Source organism: Ictalurus furcatus, chromosome 24, assembly GCF_023375685.1.
Source record: "Ictalurus furcatus strain D&B chromosome 24, Billie_1.0, whole genome shotgun sequence".
In the NCBI taxonomy this organism is placed as follows: domain Eukaryota; kingdom Metazoa; phylum Chordata; class Actinopteri; order Siluriformes; family Ictaluridae; genus Ictalurus; species Ictalurus furcatus.
Window position 1 is genome coordinate 161075 of NC_071278.1, and position 25250 is coordinate 186324.

A 25250-nucleotide genomic window follows, 5' to 3' on the forward strand; every position below is an offset into this window, starting at 1 on the left:
TATGCTACACTGCTGTTTGTCCCTGGATGCTCTGCACTAACACCTGTAATAGAAATCTGAATGCCCACCACTGTGCACTAACACCTGTAATAGAAATCTGAATGCCCACCACTGTGCCCTAGATGTATAGTGCAGTAAATCCCATCTGTCTTGTTCAGTTTTTGCACATTTTATTGTGTTATAGAGTTACGTTATTTAAAACAAAGACTGAATGAGTTTTCTTTCAGTCCGTAAAATATTGCTTCTTTTAGTTCTCAGCGTAAAATTATGCAAAAATTGAAGAAAAATTGCAGCCCATAAAAGTCATGGTGTAAAAATTGTGGATAGGCATGACATTTATGGAAAATTAGAGTTGTGCCTTTCCTGACTTTTTTTTTTAATGTGACACCTGACTCTACTCCATGCTCACACACCACTGTGCCATTATACAGTATGTTTAAGGAAGTATTCGATATTTCAGATGTGACTATTAAAATGCATTCACCCTGGAGTTTGTTGTTGTTACTACACCAGGATAAATCTCAGCAGTTCAGAAATGAGGGCAGGACTCAGCTAGTTACTGTCAGAAGATCACTATGGAATCTGAGCCAGTAAGATAATATAAATGTACACAGAGATGAGTTCTCCGCCACACCTCCAGGAACTTCATCTACATCATAATGCAGGAATAACTGGCATGTAATCACAAGGCTTAATTTTCATACATTAATGGATTATTCCACTAATTTTACATATTTCACTCTGGCAGGACATGTGGATTTACTTCAATACAAATATATTTATTTTATGATTACTCTGAACGTCTATATAATGATTATCTGTTTTAACACTGTTATCATTTCTGTTATATACAGAAACAAACATCTTCATGAGCCCATGTACATTTTCATTGCTGCTTTGCTTTGTAATGCTCTCTTTGGAGCGACTGCTCTTTATCCTAAACTGCTCATTGATTTACTTTCTGAAAAACAAACTGCCTCTTATGAAGTGTGTATAGTTCAGGCATTTTGTGTGTACTTGTATGCTTCTTCAGAATTTGCACTGTTATCAGCTATGGCCTATGACAGATATGTGTCCATCTGTAAACCATTACATTATTCAACTCTTGTAAAAATGCACATTGTCAGAAATCTCTTATTGTTATCATGGTTTTTGCCTTGTTGTACAATTGGTGTAGCAGCTCTACTAGCAGCCCGACTTCAGCCATGTAAATTTATATTGAACAGAATATACTGTGATATTTATTCTATTGCGAAATTAAGTTGTACAGGAACTTCTGTTAATAACATTTACGGACTTTTTGCTTTCATCATTACTGTATTTCCTCCGCAGTTCTTCATAGTCTACACGTATATCAGGATACTCACTGTGTGTTTAAAGAATTCTAAAGATTTCAGAAGAAAAGCTCTACAGACCTGTTTACCGCATCTGCTCATTTTCATTATTTTTTCTGTCGACATGTGTTTTGAAATTATAAATAACAGACTAGAATCAAAGCAAATTCCCCACATTTTTACCATGATCCTGTCAGTTGAATATTTACTCATTCCTCCTTTATTCAATCCCATAATATATGGATTAAAACTGCAGGAGATTTTCAATGGTATTAAAAGGCTGATTTCATGGAAAAAGAGGACTCAGATTTCATTTTAGGATGTAGATTCTTCTTTTACTCTTATGAGTTTCAAAAGAGAAACATTTCAGATGTTTTAACAGAATGATTGTGATTGTATTAGAGTGATGTTAATGAAAGAAATTTGGTGTAACTACCATAAACAACAATATTTAACCTTGGTTGTGGTGTACAGTACTGAATATCATTTTAATAAAATCTGTCACTAAATCAGGCCACAAAGTGTTTTGTGAAACAAATCTCTCATACGTGTGCAAAAAAAAATCTCATTTTAAAGAAAATGCTCTTCATGTACAAAAAAAGAGCCAAGCCCAAAATTCAATTCAGTTCAGTGTTATTAGTACAGCGTGTTTAACAGTGGACGTTGTCCCAGAGCAGCGTTACAGAAATATATAAACTCAGGATATAGATGTTAAATGTATGAATTTATCTCTAATGAGCAGCCAGAGGAGACGGTGGTGAGGAAAAACTCCCTGAGACGATATGAGGAAGAAACCTTGAGAGGAACCAGACTCAAAAGAAACCCGTCCTCATCTGGGTGACAGCAGATAGTGCGCTCATAAATAAATACACCCCTTCTTTAAATGTGCTAATACTACATGCTCAAATAGTGAGGCTGTGTAAGCAGGAAACTCATTACAGTTTCTAAATGAAGTCTGTTTTGTTGAACGTCTCCACTGTTCACTGATGGAGACTCGAGTGCAGAACTGCTTGTGGTAATTGTAGTGTTAAAGCTATCACAGCATAACTGTTCATATGAACTGAGACCCAAAGCATCTTTATGGTGTTTAAGTGGAACCATCCTCAGTAATCTCAATGATCTATAGACTGCACCATGTGGGGACATCCTCAGCAGCAGCATGTTCAATTCAATTTCAATTCAATTCAGTTTTATTTGTATAGCGCTTTTTACAATAGACATTGTCTCAAAGCAGCTTTACAGAAATATCAACACGGTATACAGATATTAAAAGTGCGAATTTATCCCAACTGAGCAAGCCACTGAGTGGCGACGGTGTCAAGGAAAAACTCCCTAAGATGTTTTAAGAGGAAGAAACCTTGAGAGGAACCAGACTCAGAAGGGAAACCATCCTCATGGAACCCATCCTCATGACTTCCAAATGATGAGAACTCCAAACAGAAGTAGGACATCAGGATGGATCAGGCAGGTCTGGAGAGCAGAAGGGGTCAGGATCACTGGCATCTCAGGAGTATCATGTGTAGCTCAACAGAAAGAGAAAGAGAGAGAGAGAGAGAGATTATTAGGTATGCTTATCGCGCCGTAATGGTTAAGGAAATGTACTTTGCGTGAGTGAAAGCAGGGAAAGCTATATCCTGAATTTATATATTTCTGTAACGCTGCTTTGGGACAATGTCCACTGTTAAAAGCGTTATACAAATAAAACTGAACTGAATTGAATTAACATTTGTAACATCATCAAGAACGTGTTCAAGACAGGGGAGTTTGCTCCTTCCTGTTTCTCAGTAACGTTATAAACAACATTATGAGTCACATTTGTATAGAGCTACTATAACGCAGTTGGTAACAGGAACAACTACAACCCGGAAGTTGATGACGGAGGTCAGGAAGCAGACTGGACATTTCTTCTAGTTGCTCTCAGCAAATCACTAAGGACTATGTGTCTGGAAGAGAGAGTATAAATGTCCTCACCACAGCTGTAGTTTATCTTTGTCTACAATCTGCTCTCTGAATGACTACCAGAAAATCACATGAATTACCTTTCAGAAATTAATGGAAAATACTGATAACATTACATATCTAATGCTGGAGGGACATGTGGATTTAGAGCATTACAGATATCTTTATTTTTTAATTGCTCTCACTACCAACATAATGATTATCTGCTTTAATACAGTTATAATTTCTGTCATATACAAAAACAAATGCCTTCATGAGCCCATGTACATTTTCACTGCTGCTTTGCTTTGTAATGCTCTCTTTGGAGCGACTGCTCTTTATCCTAAACTGCTCATTGATTTACTTTCTGAAAAACAAATAATCTCTTTTGGAGCTTGTTTATTTCAGGCATTTTGCATATACACATATGGTGCATCAGAGTTCATGCTGTTATCTGTTATGGCCTATGACAGATATGTGTCCATCTGTAAACCTTTACCTTTATGCATCTCTTCTAAAAACGTCCACTGTCAGAAATCTCTTATTGTTATCATGGTTTTTGCCTTGTAAAGTTGGAATCGCGGTTATACTAACATCCCGACTTCAGCTGTGTAAATTTAAATTGAACAGAATATATTGTGATAATTACTCAGTTGTTAAATTAAACTGCAGGGAAACATTTGTTAATAACTTATATGGTCTTATAACGTTCAGCATTACTGTATTTCCTCCAGTGATCTTCATAATCTCCTTTTACATCAGTATACTCGCTGTGTGTATAAAGAATTCTAAACATTTCAGAAAAAAAGTTCTACAGACCTGTTTACCACATCATCTTTGTTTAATATTTTTTTTTCTGTTAACATAAGTTTTGAAATTATAAATAACAGACTAGAATCAGTTCAAATTCCCCACATTATTGACATGATCCTGTCAGTTAGTCATTCTGTTATTACTCCTCTAATTAATCCTATAATATATGGATTAAAACTGCAAGAGATTTTTAATAATATAAGGGGATTAATTTCATTGGAAAAATGGGCACAAGTTTCTTTTTAGAAGTAGAATTTTCTCTTTCTCTACATGCTTTCTCTTTAGAATTGGAGCTAAATATGACTTTTTTCCATTGTGACTGTAATGGCCATTATATCATAAGGTCAGTATACCATTTTGGTAAATACTGTATTACATATTACATATAATTTGGTCAAATGTGTCATATCTACAACATATCATTACTATTAAATTTAAATAATAAATATTTTTGCTACGTATCTGACATCTGAACCACTTTGCAGCTCAATTTTTTTTTTTTTTCTGTGAGAATCATTATAAGACCAAACTATAGACACATGGACAAGGCTACTGATCCTCAAAAAAACTGTTAACTGATGTGTGGTTTGAGCTTCTTTACTGCACAGATTTGAAGTTGAGTAGCATACAGTTGACAGTTTATGATTTATGTATTGAAAAGATGACTTTTCAGGGGTGGAAAATACTTAAATAATACTTAAAGTACCATACCAAAGTATTTAAATTGAACACTTGTACTCTTACTCAAGTACTCGTCCATTTCACTTTGACAAAATCTGTCTTTTTTTTCTTTTGTCAATTACATCAAGCCATGAAATCTAAAGTAGTTTAAGTGTTGTTTTTTAGCTTGTTAAAATATCTTGCTAGTTGTTTGCTTTAGCATTCACTCCAACAGGGTTGTTAAATAACATTAGCTAGCCAGAAAGCCAGATTCTAGGTTTCTCTGAGTTAGCATATTTTCCTTATGACTGATTACTAGGTGAAGTAGTGAGTCACACAGGGTCAGAACCGAACGTGTAGTCAGCTTTTATCATCAGTTTATGTAAATATTTACTTTTTACTCTTTAATGCTTGAGTGTATTTAGGTGTCTATATCTTTTACAGTTCCTATAAATTCATTTAAGTTCACTTTCACATTCCTGACTATATGTTAATAGATTAAAGTGTTTATTTGGAATTCACAAACAAATCCAGACTTTTTCCATATAATGATAACCATTGTGGTGGTGTTTATAAGTATGCACACCCTCCTTCCATCTGAAAAAGGCAGTGACAGGAGAGTAAATATAGGAAACCTTATTCAGAATATTTCTTTACTAACACATACAGATGAGTCAGAGGCTGTTTATTCACATTTTCTATAACAACATGTTTACAACTTTAAAGTACATTAATGCCTATAACTACTATTTTCTCTGCAAGGGTACACTGTGTGCTGATGAGTTCATGACTAGAAATGCATATGAAGTCATCATGTGAACAGCAGTTGGAAACAAAACAATTCATGTCCCCCCCCGAAAAACAATCATTTAAAATGTACAAAGTACTTGGATGGACATGTTCAAGGTGATTTCTCAGCTCCATTTAATGTAAAACTCCAGATGCATAAACACACAATATACTTTTTTTCCAGGAGGATCTGGTGCCGTCATGTGCAAATAATCAGTTATACAACTGATCACAATATTCAACACACAATGTTCTTACCAGCAAGCACTTAATTATGTCATACTTGAAACTAGGCATGCTTCAAGAAAGCCGATACTGAGGAACTCCTTCACAGACGAGTTCAGCCCATCTTTAATTATAATTAACGTTAATATTTACTCTGATAATGCAGCATGACCTGGCACGACCGGACAGGAGATGTGTGCAACCTGCTAACTAGCACTAGTGTTAGCTCCTTGGAAAGCTGACCACTGAAAACCTCTTCAGATACACAGATGATTATTACACTATTAAAAAGTACAAGGTACATCAAGGCTGAAGGTAAAGAGAACTGAACTGTCAGTCAGGGCTATGAGGCTGGGGCTAGGAGAATAGCTCAAGAATATTATGGTGATGTAGTTAGGCACCAGGAGAATGTCTCCAGAGCAATCAGAGGGTGGAGCCAAGTGATGGCTAGAGCGCTGAAGAGGTGGGACCAGGTGATGGATCTACAAAACAGAAGGGGCAGGACAGGTAGATGGTCCCCAGGGGTCTGAGAGAGCGGAGCCATATGGACACTCCAGGCAACTAAAGGGGCGGGGCCAGGTAGATGACATGTAACAAGTGTGTAAATGCACTGAGGCATAAAATGTGAATAAGAATTATTAACGCAAAAATTTGTACTGCAGATTTACAAAATCAACATTTTCACAATTAATACATTTGACTTTTTTTTTTACTGTTCACTTTACAAGACCTTTAAACAGGAAGTGATGTCGAACATTAGATTTAGAGTGAAATGCACACAGCAGCTTCACCATGCAGAAAATCCCAGCGCTGGTCCTAGTCAGTCCCAAACACTTCACATGCGTTTGATACAGTGTTCTAACGGAGCGAGTCGGTCCTACGGAGAACTGTGGGTTCTCTCAGCAGGTGTGAAAACGTGTTAATGCAAAATAAATAAATAAATAAATGAATAAATAAAAAAGGTTCATAACTTCTTTTCCAAAAGGTAACATGGAGGATGAACACAGGGAGAAATTGCAGGTATAAATGACAACAAATACAAAAAGACACAATTATACAAAAAAAAAAAAGTCCGTAAACATAAAACAAATAAAGTTTATAATGTTAATAAATGCACCTGAACTGAAAAGAAATTAAATAAAATCATGTTCATTCGTGAGAGATATTATACCGTAGATGCAAGTCAGTGGCCGAGTGACTGAACTAAAAAAAAAAAACTACATAAACAAACAAATAAACAAGTAATTCAGTTCCATTTCTTGTTGAATTTAATGTAGTGTAACATCACTCTCAGAGCGCAGACTGACAGGACATACATGATCACATCTCAAAAATCTAATACTTTTAAACTCCAGTGCTGAGATTACAGAGATAAACACCACACTGAAACACAACCACAAGTAAGAGGACATTTTAATTCTGGACTTGAGTAAGGTTTCTGGATTTTCGGTGCATGTCTGCAGAAAGTTCCACCTACAGGAGCACCCTGAGAGTCCGTCCATCATACAAACCCAGATTACCACTGGTGTGAGCGTTATTCAGCCAAGATGTGTACTTTCCTAGCTGTATCATCGTCTCAAATAAAAACAGATGTTAATGAGAGTTGGGGACCATTTAGCAAACTACATGAATCCCATTTTAATTCCTATAATGTTGCACTGTTTTGAAATGTATAGACACTGTGTCCAGCAGTATCTTAATTTGCCGGTCATGCAGCAGAGTTTTTACCAGTTAACAGAAACATACATACATACATACATACATTATGTGTGTGTGTGTGTGTGTATATATATATATATATATATATATATATATATAAAAATAACAATTACACACATACACAGTATACTGTCGTTTAGAGGACAAGGCTGACTAATAATTGTGCGTTACAAATTTAATCTTTCATACTACTCTGGAGATTTGATGAAAACATGGCATTACAGTTTAACGTGTTCATCATCTCTACATGAAAATAAAAGATGTTCCCTGTGGGTGAAGAAGACAATCACTCGGAGTTGGGTCGCTCTCAAATGGACAGATGGAGTCACACGATGGGGAATGCAGCTCAGCGCGACGTGGCAAATAAGGTGCAGGATTTGTGTACCTCGTGTGTGTATGCGTGTGACTGCTCACAGTGTTCACCGGCCCACAGGAGGAAGTGGAGGAGCTCCTCTCATTACTGCAAGACACACACACAGCATTTATTTATTTTTTAAATCAAGTTCAAAGCTTTTAAATACCTTGAATGTCTGACCAAAATATAATTAATACATCACACCAAAACAAACCCAAATAAATTCAGACGCATGCTGGCCTGAGAAAGTCCTTCCCCTGGTCAAACTGAGACGTTTTCTCACCTCTGGTGGCTTTACTGGGGTAAATCTTAGTGAAGTGTCTGTACTCATCTGGTGGTGGGAAATCGTCCAGCGGGTGGAAAGAGTACTTTGATTCAAAATCATCTGGAGGAAAATCAAAAATCATTAAAAAAAAAAAAAAGGTCTAAATAAACTACATAAAAGACAATATAGATTCATCACGTTTTGGAGTTTTGTTCATTAATAAAAAAAAATAAATAAATAAGTTCTAATATTGACTCCATCAGCTGCATCTATGAATCAGCAGGGGTGGAGCTTAAGATCAATCAGCCAATCACAAACATGATCATGTGACATCACCTCTAAACCTTTTTATTATTATTATTATTATTATTTCTCCATCTTGATGAAGCACGTAATTCAGCATACAAGTCTAGTTGCAATTATAAATTATAACATTTCTAAGCTAAACAGCTACCTATAGTCGAGGCCAAATGTTTACACACACCTATTGTAATTTATTCTATTTCCATAGGAGATGTTTTATGAAAATAGCTAAGAAACGGGTTTATTTAAGCTTATATCTCAGTTTTTCAGTGGGTCAGAAGTTTATATACACTTTGTTAATATTTATAGGCATTGCCTTTTAATTGCTCGAGCATGAATCAAACTCAAGTAGCCTTTGACAAGCTTCACCCATTCCTCCTGTTGTGGATTCGGGCCAAGAATGGTCAACATCACGGTCTTTTACTACTGATACCCCTCAGGCTATATGTCATCATGTCCCTCCCTCAGATGTGCAGGTTGCACTGCCTGAAGTTTTCAGAACAAAGAGACATGTTGTGATCAAGAAAAAGGACTTTGTGAAACTATTCCTCCTGCCATCATCATACTGATTCCTGTGCAGTCGTCTCTGACCTCTACACCTCATAGCTGGTTCCTGAGCTATAAAAACGGAGAAACAAGGGACACGATCACGGAACACAATTTCTGATCTATACTTGAAGAAAGAGGGAAAAAAAGGAGGACATGAGCATAAAGCTTGCTGTATGGATGAGTAGGAGGAGTTTCCCTGTGACTCAGCAGCCAATGAACACTTTCAAATATGGGAATGTGGTCTCGGACATTTTCTTATTTGAAGTGGTTTGTACAGTCGTGCAGAATACGGACATAAGTTGAAGTAATGGTATAAAGAGATGGGGTTTTCATTGTAAAGGGTGTGTGTGGTCCAGGCAGCCTGCAGTACTACTTTACTAACTAAGGTCTTTGGTAACGTCTGAGATTGTGAGTATATAATGGAGATGTGTTTATCATGTTTTACTTTTAGAAATACTGTAATGCTTCAACTTCAAGCAAGAATCCTTTATAAATATGCATAGTACCCAGACACTGACACATTAAATGTGCTTATACTATCATACAGTGCTGTGAAAAACTATTTGCTCCCATCTGGATCTCTTCTGCGTTTGTGTATATCTCATACTAAATTGTTTCAGAAATTAAAACTAAATCCAAGATAAAACAAAGACCTGAGTAAACACAATACAGTTTTTAAATGGTAATGCTATTTATTGATGTAAAAAAGTTACCCAATACCAACTGGGCCAGTGTGAAAATGTATTTGTCCGCTGTAGTTACTAATTCCCCAAATCTATGAAAGTGCATTGATAATGGGGTTCAGCTGGACGAGACACAACCAGGCCTGATTACTGCAAACCCTGTTCAATCACATCTACACTTAAATAGAACTTTTTCAGCAGCATGGAGTTGGTTAAAAGATCTTACCCAGTAACACACTGTGCCAAAGCTGAAAGAGATTCCAGAAATGATGATGAAGAAGGAGATTGAAATACATCAGTCTGGGAAGGGTTACAAAGCCATTTCAAAGGCTTCTGGGACTCCAAAGAACCACAGCGAGAGTCGTTATCTCCAAATGGAAAAACTCAGCACAATAGTAAACCTTCCCAGAAGTGTCCGACCTTCCAAAATTCATCCAAGGGCACAGCGACGACCCATCCAGGAAGTCACAAAAGAGCCAAGGAGAACATCAAAAGGTCCAACAGGCCTCTCCTGCATCAATAAAAGTCACTGTTCATGACTCCACTATCAGAAAGACACGGGGCAAAAATAGCTCCATGGAAGAGAGGTGAGGTGAAAACCACTGCTAACCCAGATGAACATTAAGACTCGACTGAATTTCACCAAAACACACCTTGGTGATCCTCAAACCTTTTGGGAGAATGTTCTGTGGACTAGTGAGTGGAAAGTGGAACTGTTTGGAAGACAGGAGTCCTGTTACATCTGGCGTAAACCAAACACCGAATTCCACAAAAAACATCATACCTACAGTCAAGCATGGTGCAGGCAGTGAGATGGTGTGGGGATGCTTTGCTGCTTCAGGGTCTGGGCAACTTGCAGTAATTGAGGGAAACATTCTGCTCTCTACCAGAAAATCCTAAAGGAGAATGTCCGGTCTTCAGTCCGTAAACTGAAACTTGAGCGCGACTGGATTATGCAGCGAGACAAATGATCCAAAGTGTAGGAGTAAGTCCTAGTCCTAGAAGTACGTGAGAGACTGATCTCCAGTTATCGGAAGTGTTTGGTTGCAGTTGTTGCTGCTAAATGTAGCACAAACAAATTTTAAGTTTAAGGGGGCAATTAGTTTTTCACATGGGTGATAGGTTTTGGATAACTTTGTTTTAAAGTAGATAAAACTATTGTTTGTTTACTCGGGTTGCCTTGGTTTTATGTTGTATTTTATTTGAAAATCTAAAACTATTTAGTATGAGAGATATACAAATACAGTAGAAATAGAATACTTTTTCAGAGCACTGTACCTACGAAGCATTATAATAGACAGATGCGTGATGGTGGTGTTCCACTCTAACCATATGAGTGTAATATGAATTAGTTAGTATAAGTATAATTAGTATTACTGAAAGTAATGTACTTAGAGAATGTGCCTATCCTAATGGTTCACTGAATCATGTTTTCTTCTTAAAGTTGAGGGAGTGATATGAATCCTTTTCAGTGTATTTTTCATCATATTACTTCTTCAAAATAGTACTAGATTCCAGATGACAGAAAGGTTATTATTTTATGGATTCCTGTCAGTGAGAAATCTACTGAATCTACGAAATGAAATCAATAATTTGATAAATTGTACAGTATACATACACGGTCCTCTCCAAAAGTATTGGAACAGCACGGCCAATTCTATTAGCAGTGTACTGCTATACACTGAAGACATTTGGATTGGAGATCAAAAATTAATATGCTTCATTACACTGCCAACACATTAAAGAACTTCATCAGGGGAAAGAAATGGAAGGCCAAGTCAATTTTACAGACCTATAGATAATAAGTCCAGACCAGTTATAAAGTCTTAATACCAGATTCAAAGCTGTATTTCCAAAACTGAAAGCGCCCCTGTGTGGATATACTGTGTTCTCTCAGTCTAATCCCTTGAGACGAAACAACAAAATTATAAACACTATATATTATCATTGTAATGATAAGTGTGTGTAACCATGTGATCGAGCTGCCTGGTAAGCTAACCAATATTGCTAGAATTGGGCTAATTATTATACTGTGTAACTAAAACAATTATTGACCCAGGCGAGCAGTAACTGGTAAGTGTTTCTTTCTGGATTTTTTAGTTGAAACTAGTTTTAGCACCGATTGTCAGATAGAAGCTGTAACTGCGCTTCCTTGTTGGTACGAGCTGTATACACGTTGCTAGATTAAAGCTAATTCTGGTATTCATATTCGGTTTCGGTCGGGAGTCGCTCGTTCACGCGACTACTCTTTCCTTTGCTAATTAAAGAGGCGTGCTCAGCTGTGAAACACCACAGTATTTAATAATTGAGAAACACTGAGGCGGAAGCGTCAGCCCTTGTCGTGTGAAGACCGAGCTCGTGTAAAGACCGAGCTCGTGTAAAGACCGAGCTCGTGTAAAGACCGAGCTCGTGTAAAGACCGAGCTCGTGTAAAGACCGAGCTCGTGTAAAGACCTGCGAATCTACCTGCGCGAGTCCACCGATAAGACACCACACGTGCTGCTAAGAATACTTTTTTCTCCCTTTATTCCTCTTGCTGTTTACTTGTTTACACAGGTACTAACACTAACATGTGTCATCAGCTTATCACTGTTATTTGCCACAGGCGCAGACTGAGGCATACTGACAGAAAAGTACGCAACTTGGACAACCTATGCATTGTGAATGTGGCCTCTGCAGATTCCCTCTCATTCTCTATAGGACTTTGGAACTGCCAATCTGCTGTCAACAAGGCAGATTTCATTCCTGCCTTTGCAACCCACTCCAACCTCAGTGTGCTGGCTCTGACTGAGACCTGGATCCATGCTGAGAACACTGCCACACCTGCTGCCCTAGCCTCCCACTTCAACTTCTCCCATACCTCACGTCCCAACAGACGGGCAAGAGCAACCTCTAGATCATCTATCCTCATCCTACTCAGATCCTCCTGTCAACTCTCTCCAACCTGGGCATCACTGGAACGGTTCTTCGCTGGGTGGAATCCTATCTCTCTGACAGAGCCTTCAAGGTATCATGGAGGGGAGGTATTTCTGAAACTCAGCAACTCACTACTGGTGTTCCACAGGGGTCAGTTCTGGGTCCACTCCTCTTTTCTATCTACACTACATCTCTAGGGCAGGTGATTAGTCTCATGGATTCCCATATCATTGCTATGCTGATGACACCCAGCTCTATTTGTCCTGCCAGCCTGACGATCCAACCGTCTCTGCACGGATCTCTGATTGCCTGTCGGACATCTCGGTCTGGATGAGGGAACACCACCTTAAGCTCAACCTGGCAAAATCTGAGCTTCTCGTCATCCCAGCCTATTCCTCAATCAACCACAACCTCACTGTACAGCTCAGCTGAACCACACTCAAGCCATCCAGGACTCTTGAGGTGACTCTTGAGGACAGCTTGACCTTTACAGACCACATCTCAACAACTGCACAGTCCTGTAGGTTCATCCTGTACAACATCAAGAAAATCAGACCCTACCTCACCGAACAGGCTACACAGATACTAGTCCAGGCTCTTGTTATCTTAAAACTGGACTACTGTAACTCACTACTCTCGGGCCTCCCGGCCAGCTCCATCAAACCCCTTCAGATGATTCAGAATGCTGCAGCACGCCTCGTCTTCAACCAGCCCAAGAGAACCCATGTCACACCCCTCTTCATCTCCCTCCACTGGCTTCCTGTAGCTGCCCGCATCAAGTTCAAGGCCTTGATGCTCACCTACAAGACCTTGTCTGGAACAGCACCCTCCTACCTCAACTCTCTCCTGAAGGCTTATGTTCCCTCACACAATCTGCGATCGATTAGCGACCGACGCTTAGCAGTTCCTACTCAGGGTGGCTCAAGGTCCCTTTCAAGAATCTGGACCACAGAATCTCTCACCATCTTCAAAAAACAGCTAAAGGACCCACCTCTTCTGTGAACACCTAACCAATTCATAATAAAAAAATACAATAAAAAAAAAAAAACAATAAATAAAAAATTTGCACTTCACACCTTTACTCTGCGCACTTTGCTTCTTCTGGAACTCAATTAACGGATCTTGTATGGTAGCACTACTCGTTTTGTTCTCTGCTTGATATATCGCTTTGCTTGTATTTTCTCATTTGTAAGTTGCTTTGGATAAAAGCGTCTGCTAAATGACTAAATGTAAATGTACATGTAAAACCTTGATGTCACATGATTCAGGAGCGGCTGCCGAAATGTAACCTCGGTACACTTATCATCATGACTGCTGTCAGGTAATTAGAGAACAGTTACGCGCCGGACACTCACCTGCAAAGGAGCGGGAATTGTGGCTGTTGTGGGCGTGGCCGTTGCGAGTAGGGGGTGGAGGGGGCGGAGCTGCAGCAGGAGATCTTGAGGGGGGAGGTGGGGGTTTACCCCTACTGGGGGCGTCAGAGTGTGTCCGATATGGTGGAGGGGGCGGAGGTTCACGAGTGTTCCGCGGCATCTGTGCAGGTACTGGAGGAGCTACAACAAGTTTAATCAGCATTAATAAAATAAACAAAGAAACAAACAAACAAAACAAACAGGCTCACCTGCTCCACGACCGGGGGGGTCTCGTACTGGAGGAGGAGGACGGGCGGTGGCTGGGGAGGGGCAGGGGCTTGGTGGTGGAGGGGGCGGGGCGTGAGCTCGTGTGGGGGCGTGGCCTCCTGCTGTGGGTTTCTTGCTTAACGAGTTGTGCCTCTGTGGCAGTTCAGGGGCAAGTTCGTTCACCGGACTGGACGATCCATTAGACACAGACAGCTGCTGGCGATATGGGGGTGGGGGAGGGGGAGGAGCTAAAGTGGACGAAGATGAGGAAGAGCGACTGCTGGCCGGAGAAGGAGGCGGTTTCACCGGAGGTGGAGGCGGAGCTGGTGTGGGTGGGAGGGGCTTGTCACGGTTATAAGTAGGTGTGGCACATTTCTGAGAAGGAGTGGGCGGAGCATTGCCACGCCGACTTGCAGGAGGAGGGGGAGGGGGAGATGGCTGGTGGGCTGGGCTCTCACTGTCGTCTGGGCAACCAGGAGGGCGGGGCGCCACGGAGCGAGACGACGGGGGCTGGAGTGAAGATCTGCCCACGGAACCATCTAACACACACACACACACACACACACACACACACACACACACACACACACACACACGACCAAATGTAATAAAGCAGCAATTTTCTGTGTGACTGATGTCATGTAGTGCATGGTGTAGAGTCCAGTGCAGCACTACGTTCTTGCATGTAGTGAGCATATATAGTGAATAGGAAGCTGTTCAAGATATCAGTTTGAACGTTACAGAATGTAAAACAGAGATAAATAGCAGTGACAAAATAAATTACTCTGAACAAATACATAAACAAATCTAACACTGTAATAAACATTAATAAATAAACTCTTTAATAAAGAACTGTCTGCATTTTTCTTGTACCTCCCACAGGTCGCAGTTTAGGCACTCCACCTTGAAACAAGCCTCCCATTGGCTGCTGCACTCCTGTGGACACACCTCCACCATTAGCCCCACCCCCAGCATTGGGTCCACTTCCACTGCAAGCTCCGACCCCTTTGGGTTCTATGAGAGAATATAAGAGTGATCATTCTGTGTTCATGTGTTATTGAACTCATTAAACACGCTCACTCTCTTACTCTCGATCATGGGAGCGCTGCGGTCATTAATCACGCCCACTTTCTTCAGTTTGGTCCCCTTACAGATATCGGAGAGTAGCTCTCCTCTGCCTTTCGCCTCATCCTGAGACAATTTAGGCGGAGTTGTATTCGCCTTATAAATAAATACACACAGGTTAAAAAAACAAAGAGGTGAATAAAAGATTAAGAAATATCATGAACTTGTGTACTAGATCCCTTACCTACATGTTTCTTCAAACAGATTATAGAAAACTCTAAGAATAAAACCACAAAAAACCAAAAGGAGTTTGGGGGACTGTTCCAGTCAGACTGAAGCTCCCATTGTGTGTCAATAACAAATGTAAGTGGACTCGACTCGGATGGATGGATGGATGGATATTTTCAGTCATATACAAATGTAAGCACATGTCTACAAGAGTCGGTCACACTCGGTAAGTGAATCACACAAGGAGTCATTTACCAATGTAAGCAAATCACTTAGATTTAGACGTACATTTTTATTTCTGCTTTAGATGAAGCCAATTAAATTTATCTTCCCTTTATATAAAAAAAAAAAGAAAAAGTGTTGTTACTTGTGTGTGTGTGGATATGTTCATAGCATTATGTTGATAAATATTCATAAACCTGTGCTGTGATGATAAAAAGGTGCCCGCTGACAGGTTAGAATCCGAGACCCTCGTTGGTGTTTGTCAGAAGTTGTTGAGAGGTAAAAATGAACCACTGAACATAGTGCAACCTCACAGCATGTGGAGCTAACCTACATTACTAATGTACTAGCTGCTAATTTTCTAGTTATGCACATGCTCACCTGGCTGAAGGTGGGGGGCGGAGGTGGGGGAGGGATCGGCATCCTGCAGCGTGTGCGAGTGTGAGAGACACTCAGATATTCACAGAAGAGCGCATCTGGAAATAAAATCCAGACACACACACATACAGAGGTAGTGATGTGATTGTGATGACAGCATCCTCCTGTGGAGAATCTTCATATTATTAAACATAAGAGCGACTAATGCAGGTCCAGAGTTTCACTCAAAAATATTCCAGAGCAGTATTCTCTCTCCAATAAAACAGAACAGCCAGTCAACATGTGAGTATGGAATCACCTGCATAGGTATTCTGAACTCTCAGATACTATCTGACACTACCTGGGAGCCCTGCCCCCTTCCTCACATCCCACGCTCTGGACTGAATCCATCAGTATATTGGACTTGGCTAACATTACACACACTGTACACATTTTTATCTAAAGATGACACAAAAAGTGATTAAATATATTTTTGTTTTGGTATTGATCAGCACTCTCCTTCTCACCGTTATAAGCAGCCGCAGATGTCACATGTGGATACGGGACAAACGAATTCTAAAAGGATTATATAAAAATAATATACTGTTATGAGTTGGTTTATTTATGTTTATGGTACTACAGAATCACTTAAAAATCCACCATCCTGAGACCACAAGTTCGAATCCCGATGGTGCCACAGAAATCTCCTTAGCCAGGAGTCCAATAGAGCAAAACTGGGTGTGCTCTCAAGGTGGGAGGAGTTTACGGTCTCTCCTGCATCTACAGCCAATCATAGGCATCCGTGAGTTCATGCAGGCAGAATTGGGGGAACAACGCTTTCCTTCGTGTGTGTTACACCACCCCCTGACAGTTCGAAAAGATCCAATCAGCTTCGCACGTCTAGGAGGAAGCACACCTTAGCCTTCACCCTGATTGGTTAATATCGGTCATGTGATGAGGGAGAGCTGCCTGATGGGTGGAAACTGGCCATGACTAAATTAGAGAGAATCAGTATTGGACTGGAAAATGTGTTGGACGCTGATCCAGTGTTTGAGGCTGGTTTCAGATCAGTGTATCCCTCATACACTAAATAGGCCAAAAGTATGTGCACCCCTGACCATCACACCCATATATCCTTCTTTGTTGAACATCTCATTACAGATTTATTCCCCTTTATTGTTATAATGTGCTCCGCTCTTCTGGGAAGGCTTTCCACTAGATTTGGGGGCGTGGCTGTGGGGATTAGTGATCATTCAGCTACAAGAGCATTAGTGAGGTTGAGGTCAGGTGCTGATGATGTGAGGAGACTCCAGTTCATCCCAAAGGTCTTCTGTGGGGTTGAGGTCAGGGTTCTGTGCAGGACACTCAAGATCTTCTACCTTCTTCCAACCTTCACACACCACGACTTCATGGAGCTCACTTTGTGCACGGTGTGTCGTGCTGGAACAGTGTTTGGGTTCCTCTTAGTTCTTAGACAAATTGTCAAGTTTGTTGTTGGAACTTTGTTTCTCAAGTTATTTTAATAGGGGACTAATTGGAGGAATTCAGGTTCTGAGTAAAACTGAAGGACGACGACAACAGCAGCAGCATTAAAAAAAAGAGACAAAAAGCTTTCCAGCAGGTGAGACTGAGAAAGTCTCTCTCTCATTACATTTACATTTTAATCTTAACCTTCTTCACTGGGACTCTTCAATCCTCTCCTGGTAAAGTTATTCATCTGTTGCTCCTCAACACACATTTCATGGTAGGAAGTGTTTATTCAGCTTTGAGTAATAAGATAAATGACTGAATATTATTAAAAAGTAAACAAAAAGGTTTTCTTGGTCATTTAAAGTCTACCTTAAATCTGTGGCTGATAGATACAGTACTGTCCTGACTGAGAGATCGTGGGTATCAGGGAAAGATATTAATCTACACTGATCAAGTTATCAAGATACTTTCAAGCTTTATAGAATTACCAAAATAAATAAATAAATAAATAAATAAATAAATAATATGCTACAGCATACACAGACAAATCAACAGGTATGACGGTCAGGTGTCCACATACTTGTGGTCATACAGTATTTACCACAGACAGCACTGAGCTGCTCTAATCCTGTAACATAACATTGCCTTTTTGTTATTGATTTTATTATGTATTGTATTTTATAGTTTATTATATGAAATTATTTTTTGCCATGTAAGAGATTTGTGTATTTCTATTTTTTAGTTTAACAAAACGTTAAAAAGCTGCTGATTTCTACGTCACTTTTTTAGCTACACATTTTTCTTTGTATCTTTTACATGAAATGTTTCCATTAAAAAGCATTTAAATCTTATTTAGTCTTTAAAGAGTGAAAAAAAAAAGATCAGATGGGTTTGAGAATCAGGGGATACTCACAGTTTCAGTATCTAATATTTACTCACACACTCAAATGATTAAAAACAAATACATTACTTCTGATATTAACATGCATGAATAAGCTCATGAATAAGTTACTATAATTAAAGTGTTTACTCTGGCTGTGTTATACGTTTTATTTAATAAAGTATTAATTAAAATTTGTGCTTTTTAACTTGCCACGATTATTTTTTTTAAACTAGTCTAAATCATTTCTGATTCTTAACAATTACAGCTGTAACACAACCGTTTCAGTGAGTTTTACTTAAACACAATGTTGTAAACAATACTAAAATATTATAAATGTGTTTTTTTAAAAAAAAAAAAAAAAAAAAAAAAAAAAAAAAGCATATTCATAGTGATTTTCTCCAGCAACTCACAAACCCCTCTTTGCGACAGAAAACATCCAGGACTAATAATAATAATAATAATAATAATAATAATAATAATAATAATAGTTGTTGTTATTAATCGATTGCCCAGGAGGCTAATACATGTTAAGCTAGGTCAATAGCATCATTAAACAGCCGATAACAAACAGCATAACAATATTTACTTTATTCATATAATTATTAATAACTAATCTGCAGCGCGCGCTATCAGCTCCCAGTGTAACAGTTTATAAAGAATAAAAATCACAATAAAAAGTTTAAACTCACAGTTTCACATAAACAGTTCGGCCTTTTCCTCGCTCCTCCTGCAGACTGAAACGCGCATGCGCGGTTCATATCAGCGGCAGGTGAGTTTGCACCCCCTGGCGTCCTGGAGGTGACTGCCTCAAACATTAAATTGTTCTTTGATTTAAATCAAGAGCCTAAGCGGCCATGAATTATTCATTTTTTCTGTTTTCTCCTCATCTTGAATTAACCAATAACTGTTTCCTCATGATGTAATTTTATCCCGAGAAATCTGGCGCTTTGTGAATGGGACGGGTGTTACATGCGTGTTGACATCTTCACTTGTTTAAACCTCTACACTGATGGTCACTTGTTCACAACAGATTTTAATTTCTTATTCCTATAAGCAAATTTCACAAGTTTTAGCACATCTATGCTAAGAAATAAGCACAACAGTCTACAATTTGCACAATTACCAAATGCATATGTCTCGCTGATCAAAACTAAATGCATTGCTTCTCAGAGTCGTACTCTCCAAATCACCTCATGCACAATAGTCCATTCAACTGTCAAAATCTATCGTTATATATTCCACACATAAATATCAAAGATATGCACATGCTTTGAGTATAAAGGAAACACACAGAAAGCTTTGTGGCACTTGGCCAACTTTTCTATTTTTTTCTTTTTCCTGAGAGAAGAGCAAAATTACTTATAAAGACAGTAAACTGATGTTAAAACAGTGATTGTGAGCAGATGAAATGGCCTCTGAGGTTGGTGGAGAGATGTGACAGGTGTGTACCAGAGAGTGGAATACAGGTGGAGGATGGTGGTGGTGGGAGAGCAGGTCAGTTGTAAGAATATATATTCTACCTCCCATATGAACAAGTCTATGGTGGTGTTCATAGGGGTGAATGACATAGTACCAGTTTCACCTTTATTAACACCTGCTACCCAAATCCGCAATCTAAAATGTGCCTCCATTGATGAAAAATGAGGTGATAAGGAGTTGGCTAGCTTTGGGAAGTTCACAGGTTCCATCAGAAGGATTCTGCTTGGCAGTAAAAACTCAGCAGTGAAATATGTCCTGTCCTTTCATAGACACCTTTTTGTTTCTTTATAACTGAAATAAACCTTCAAGTGTAACCTGACAGTCAATTGTGGACCCAACCGCAGACTCAAACAAAAGACTCTCCTTTACTGAATCAGGAGAAATAAAATAGTATAGAGGGAAACAGGCCATCAAAACTTGGAGCTCTTCAGGATTGATAGTTTTTGTATATATTTATATATATATATATATATATATATATATATATAACCTGGGATATTTTTATCTGTTTGTTTTTCCTTCATTCCATTTCCATCTTGTTTCTCTTTTTACACCCCTTTATCTTTTTCTCTTTCCAGTTTCTCCTCTTATTTGAGTCATTGCTCAATTACAAACAATGCCACGCCATACATTGCCATACCAGTCACCCCTCTACAAAGGTGCAACCAAGAACAGCGCGATAGACTGACCTTAAATATCCTGCCTGGCAGATGTACACAATCCAGGTTAATCAGCCTGGAGGATTCTGGGCAACTGAGTTCTCTGGAATGCTGCTCTCACTGTGTGCATCTGCTGCCCTCTGCTGGCTGCCAGCAGTGTAGCACAGCCTCTTACATAGACATACACTCACAGAGCACTTTATTAGAAACACCTGTACACCTACTCATTCATGCAGTGATCTAATAACCTCGGACTATAGTGTGCTGTGATTGTTGGAGCCAGATGAGCTGGTTTGAGTATTTCTCTAACTGCCGATCTCCTGGGATTCTCACACACAATAGTCTCTAGAGTTTACTCAGAATGGTGCAATAAATAAAAAACATCCAGTGAGGGGCAGTTCTGTAGATCAACACACCTTGATGATGAGAGAGCTCGTACGGGCCAGACTAGTTTGAGCTGACAGAAAGGCTACAGTAACTCAGATAACCACTCTGTACAATTGTGGTGAGCAGAAAAGCATCTCAGAATTAAACAGAATTATATAATGTATATAGAGTTTGCACTTATGTCTATACATATTTATACAATAAGCCACCATTGTTGGGCCTTTGAGAGAGGCCCTTAATACTCATATGCTCAGCTGTATAAATTAGCTAAATGTAAATCGATCTGGATAAGGGCGTCTGCCAAATGCTGTAAAGGTCATCATCAACAACATATTGTGAAAACAAAGTGTGAACATGAAACACTCAAACCAACATTTGTACTGATCATTTGAAGAAATTTATTATTGTCTTTAAGTTGTCTCTTTACCACAAACATGAAGCAATGGTAAAGAACATTTCATTACACACAGATCATTATTCAGGGATTTTAATGGGTAATGATGCTGGGAAGTGGAACCAATGTAGTTTTCTGAAGCACAAGTTCAGGATCAGGACCGAGTCCCTGGAAAACTCTCAGAAGAAGACACAAGTCATTACAGGAGTCATTTCCCACAAACACCTGAAAAAGAGAGACAGAGAGAGAAAGAGAGGGAGAGAGAGGGAGAGAGAGGAAGAGATAAACACAATGATTGGTCAGAAGGTGTTGATTAATCTTCTATAGCAGCAGCTCTGACAGTAGTGAAGCTGCACATCACAGGTTTATATTACAGTTTTTCTCGATTGCTTAAACACTATAACCAGGCTTTTGAACTAAAATTTAACAACCATAACAGCAGTAAAATTTCGCATTGATTATAAAATACTACTATTAACCTATAAAGCACTAAACGGTTGTTGTATATAAAATATACATGAAATAAACACGAGGGAGACCTAGTATGAGTAATATGTAATCTTATTGAGAATTCACTGGGCTGGTGGACTGTGAGAACGGATGTTCACCTAAGACACAACACACAGATAAGCAATGCACAGGGGGATAACAATACATGTATTTGATTAGTGCGGCAGGCCTCAGAGCGTAGGTGGAGTACGACTGCACGCAGGCAGAAGGTCAACTAAGAAATACACACACAGAGGCCTGGTGTGTATGCAGAAAACAGAAATTATTCTGTTTCATATTCTGTTTCATGAAAAACTATTATAGGGTAATGTACATGCAAGCACCATAAAAAAAAAAAGAAATGTCGAACAAACATAAAATTTACTCGTAATGTAGAGATGGTGTGTTTGAAAGTGTCCTTTCTCGACGAAAATCCAGTCAGGAAGCGACACAGACAAGGTCAAGTTATCTTTAAAGAGTGAAACAAGACAAAATATATTTTGGAGCCGGAACTGCACCTGCTTGATAAGGATCGCTCAACAGTGCCAATTGATGTATGTAATGGTGTTCCGGGACAGCTAACTCTAAACATATTGGTGTCTGGGTCATCCTGACCCTAAGAAAACTGTATAAATAGAAGAGCTTCAGCTCTGGGTTTTTGGGATCACCCTTGGGACGTCTCAACTGTGTGATCTCACGCAACAATAAACTTGAACCTTTTGCCTCTCCTCACTCACGGGCCCAGTGTCTTACTTTCGTCCTTCAACTGGTTAATGTATGTGAGTATCTGTTTCTATGTTAAATATCAGTTGTCTTTGGGTAATAGGCAAATTTTGATACAACACGGTCTTGTGCCACCGGTCTTCTGTCGAGTCACACATGATTTTATGGAGATGCCGGTGATCCTGACCCTTTCTGACCTCTCCAGACCAGCCTGATCCATCCTGATGAATGGAGCTCTCATCAACTGGAGGCTACAGCCTGGAGATTGCTGAGGATGGTACCGCTTCAGTGGACTAGTTCAACATAGACTTCATGTTAAAACCATAATGAACTTTCCTTTACTTTCACACTATCCGTTGTTACCCAGATGAGGACGGGTTCCCTTCTGAGTCTGGTTCCTCTCAAGGTTTCTTCCTCATATCATCTTAGGAAGTTTTTCCTCACCACCGTCGCCACCGGATTGCTCAATAGGGATAAACTCACAAATTTAAAATCTGTTTCCTATGTTTATATATTTCTGTAAAGCTGCTTTGAGAGGTTTTCCACCATCTTTCTGCCTGCATATTCTCCCTTTCTAAACCTGATAGAGGAGGGGTTTTTTTTTTTTTTTGGAAAGTGTATGACCGACAACCTCACATCCACATGTTCACCTCCTCCAGGCCATGGAAGAAGCTTGGGCCGATATAGCCTGTGATGTTGACGAGAGTCTCTGGCCTGTCCCAGACCAAAGATGGGATGTTGGGGCAGAATAATTTTATTTAAGGAATAAAAAATGTGCAAATGTTTACATTTGTGCTTAAGCAATTGAGAAACTGTAATGTGCTTGTTCTAATATGTTATCGTTTCCACCATAACATCTCATTCACAGGGATGTGTACAGTGGATGATCCACATAAACAGATTTAAAAACATGTAATCCTTGACATGGTGATTTAATTTTATTTAAACTTTTGGTTTCATAGTATCTTTAATCTCAGGTTTCCTTTATATTGTCATTATTTATTTTTTTAAATCTTTTCTTTTAATGAACATTAACCTCTAAAATATATTAAGTAAAGAGCACATGTTATAGACTAACACATATACACCGGTCAAGTAAAATGAAAACACACACACCTTCATTTCGTAGTTTATTCCTGCTACAACCTGGCTGCGGTAGTTCAGGGGGACGTAAACAGTAAACTTTGTTTTTTCCCTCTCCTCAGCTTCAGGTTTCACCTGAAATTAAATGTAAATAAATGTAATTAAAATCACACAAAGCACACTGCTGATAACAACAACAACAACAACAATAATAATAATAATAATAATGTTGGTGTTGTTGTTGTTATTAATGGTAAATGGCGTACTTATATAGCGCTTTTATCCAAAGCGCTTTACACTGTGTCTCATTCAAACACACACTCACACACCAATGGTAGCAGGAGCTGCCATGCAAGGCGCTAGCTTACCATCGGGAGCAATGTGGGGTTCAGTGTCTTGCCCAAGGACACTTCGACATGTGGAGTCACCCGGGCTGAGAATCAAACCACCAACCCTACGATTAGTGGACAACCCACTCTACCACCTGATCCACAGCCGCCCCATTAGTATTATTAAGGTAACAGCTAATATAAACAGGTGTTTACCAACTCGCAGATTTTCTTCACATCATCATCAGTTATCCTCCATTCAGTCCAGCCTCCAGGTATGCAAGTAGACATGATGTTTCAGGTGATTCAGACGAGTTTCTCAAGAGTTCTGCAGTGAGAATATTTCAGCCCAAACTCGTACGAGATTCACTGTAAAGTCCACATATTTATACTCTCACAACTCTGCATCATGATGAATTTTTAATGAAGTCTATTTCCTGTTGGAGAAAACGCGCACACACACACACACACACACACCCTTACACTCACACAGATATACACACAAACACACACCCTTACACACAAACACACACACACACACACACACAACCTTACACTCACAGACACACACACACACACACCCTTACTCACACACACACACACACACACACCCTTACTCTCTCACACACACACACACACACACACACACACACACACACACACTCACTGTTGTTTCTAATTTTCCAGAAAGTTAAACACATAAGTTATCAAGTACTTACATCAGTTTGAGGATGACAAAATCACAGAGAGCCGTGAATGGGAAAAGCAAGGGTTTATTGCTGCTCACCACAGGAGATCCACACAGAGGGACGTCCCAGAGTGACCTGAAAGTCCCCTGAAATGGGGCTCTCTTTTTATACTGTTGAAACACCCCTGGTTTGTCCAAAATACCATTACATGTGATGTCTGGGTGATGTCCTATCTGGGGTTATTTTTCGCCTCAGACATCTCGAGACCTGTTGCATTTGCACTTTTAAATGCTTTGTTTTTTAAGACCAACTTCTGCTTTTTATGGCATGTCTGAGCTGTTTTGAGTGAGGACATTTATCACTTGTGTGCTTTTTCTCCTTTATCATGGGTAAGTGAATGCTTTTTCTGCATTGTTATTAGCATATGTGCTGTATGATTTAGTAAAATTATCATTAGCCATTACTTTGCTATTCTGACTACTCTGGGTCTGTGTATGAGTGAGTTCATGCTCTTGGGTGTGTGTGCTTTGTTGCACTTCCTCTTTTTGGTCAGGCCCTATGCCTTGCTATAATTATCTTTTAAGAGACATTGTCTATAAGGAAGAGAGCATGACTCTGTTCTTTCC

The 25250-nt window shown here is 39.3% G+C and overlaps 4 protein-coding genes across 10 annotated transcripts; 2 read left to right on the forward strand and 2 right to left on the reverse strand.

The window, feature by feature from the left end:
* The first annotated feature begins 533 nt into the window (after positions 1–533).
* Positions 534–1653, forward strand: LOC128600783 (putative gustatory receptor clone PTE03). The gene has a single exon (XM_053613480.1). The coding sequence runs from the start codon at positions 709–711 to the stop codon at positions 1651–1653; it is 945 nt and encodes a 314-aa protein (XP_053469455.1). The 5' UTR covers positions 534–708.
* Positions 1654–3430: 1777 nt separating this feature from the next.
* Positions 3431–4331, forward strand: LOC128600784 (olfactory receptor 10K1-like). Its single transcript, XM_053613481.1, is given in 3 exon segments — positions 3431–3773; positions 3775–3794; positions 4163–4331. Coding segments are annotated over 3 exon segments (474 nt in total). The 5' UTR covers positions 3431–3488.
* A 2421-nt stretch (positions 4332–6752) lies between these two features.
* wipf2b (WAS/WASL interacting protein family, member 2b) lies at positions 6753–19561 on the reverse strand. Of its 6 annotated transcripts, none has more exons than XM_053613201.1 (9): positions 19082–19559; positions 16567–16615; positions 16064–16158; positions 15256–15388; positions 15041–15181; positions 14170–14706; positions 13904–14101; positions 8048–8218; positions 6753–7938 (listed from the first exon to the last, which is right to left on the reverse strand). In XM_053613201.1, the coding sequence occupies exons 1-8, from the start codon at positions 19205–19207 to the stop codon at positions 8058–8060; spliced, it is 1440 nt and encodes a 479-aa protein (XP_053469176.1). In that variant the 5' UTR covers positions 19208–19559; the 3' UTR covers positions 6753–7938; positions 8048–8057. The 6 variants fall into 6 exon arrangements, with proteins under 6 accessions (XP_053469176.1, XP_053469178.1, XP_053469177.1 ...); XM_053613203.1 differs by having other exon boundaries at positions 8117–8218; positions 19082–19556; XM_053613202.1 differs by having other exon boundaries at positions 6753–8218; positions 13904–14092; positions 19082–19561.
* A 1706-nt stretch (positions 19562–21267) lies between these two features.
* LOC128600837 (cystatin-A-like) lies at positions 21268–24849 on the reverse strand. 2 transcript variants are annotated; one of them, XM_053613549.1, is made up of 4 exons: positions 24655–24849; positions 24152–24263; positions 23640–23741; positions 21268–21536 (listed from the first exon to the last, which is right to left on the reverse strand). In XM_053613549.1, exons 2-4 carry the CDS (start codon positions 24224–24226, stop codon positions 21405–21407), a joined length of 309 nt encoding a protein of 102 aa, XP_053469524.1. In that variant the 5' UTR covers positions 24227–24263; positions 24655–24849; the 3' UTR covers positions 21268–21404. The 2 variants fall into 2 exon arrangements, with proteins under 2 accessions (XP_053469524.1, XP_053469523.1); XM_053613548.1 differs by having other exon boundaries at positions 24152–24304.
* Positions 24850–25250: the final 401 nt, after the last annotated feature.

Bases quoted from the DNA above. Each gene is read 5' to 3' on its own strand.
- LOC128600783 (XM_053613480.1), top strand. From the start codon at position 709: ATGGATTATTCCACTAATTTTACATATTTCACTCTGGCAGGACATGTG.
- wipf2b (XM_053613201.1), bottom strand. From the start codon at position 19,207: ATGTTTGAGGCAGTCACCTCCAGGACGCCAGGGGGTGCAAACTCACCT. The intron at 16,159-16,566 runs GTGAGAAGGAGA...TTTTATTTCCAG, and splicing joins ATCTGCGGCTGCTTATAACG to ATGCGCTCTTCTGTGAATAT. The intron at 15,182-15,255 runs GTAAGAGAGTGA...ATTCTCTCATAG, and splicing joins CAGCGCTCCCATGATCGAGA to AACCCAAAGGGGTCGGAGCT.
- LOC128600837 (XM_053613549.1), bottom strand. From the start codon at position 24,226: ATGTCTACTTGCATACCTGGAGGCTGGACTGAATGGAGGATAACTGAT. The intron at 23,742-24,151 runs GTAAACACCTGT...ATTTAATTTCAG, and splicing joins TGAAGAAAATCTGCGAGTTG to GTGAAACCTGAAGCTGAGGA. The intron at 21,537-23,639 runs GTGTGTGTGTTT...TCTCTTTTTCAG, and splicing joins GAATAAACTACGAAATGAAG to GTGTTTGTGGGAAATGACTC.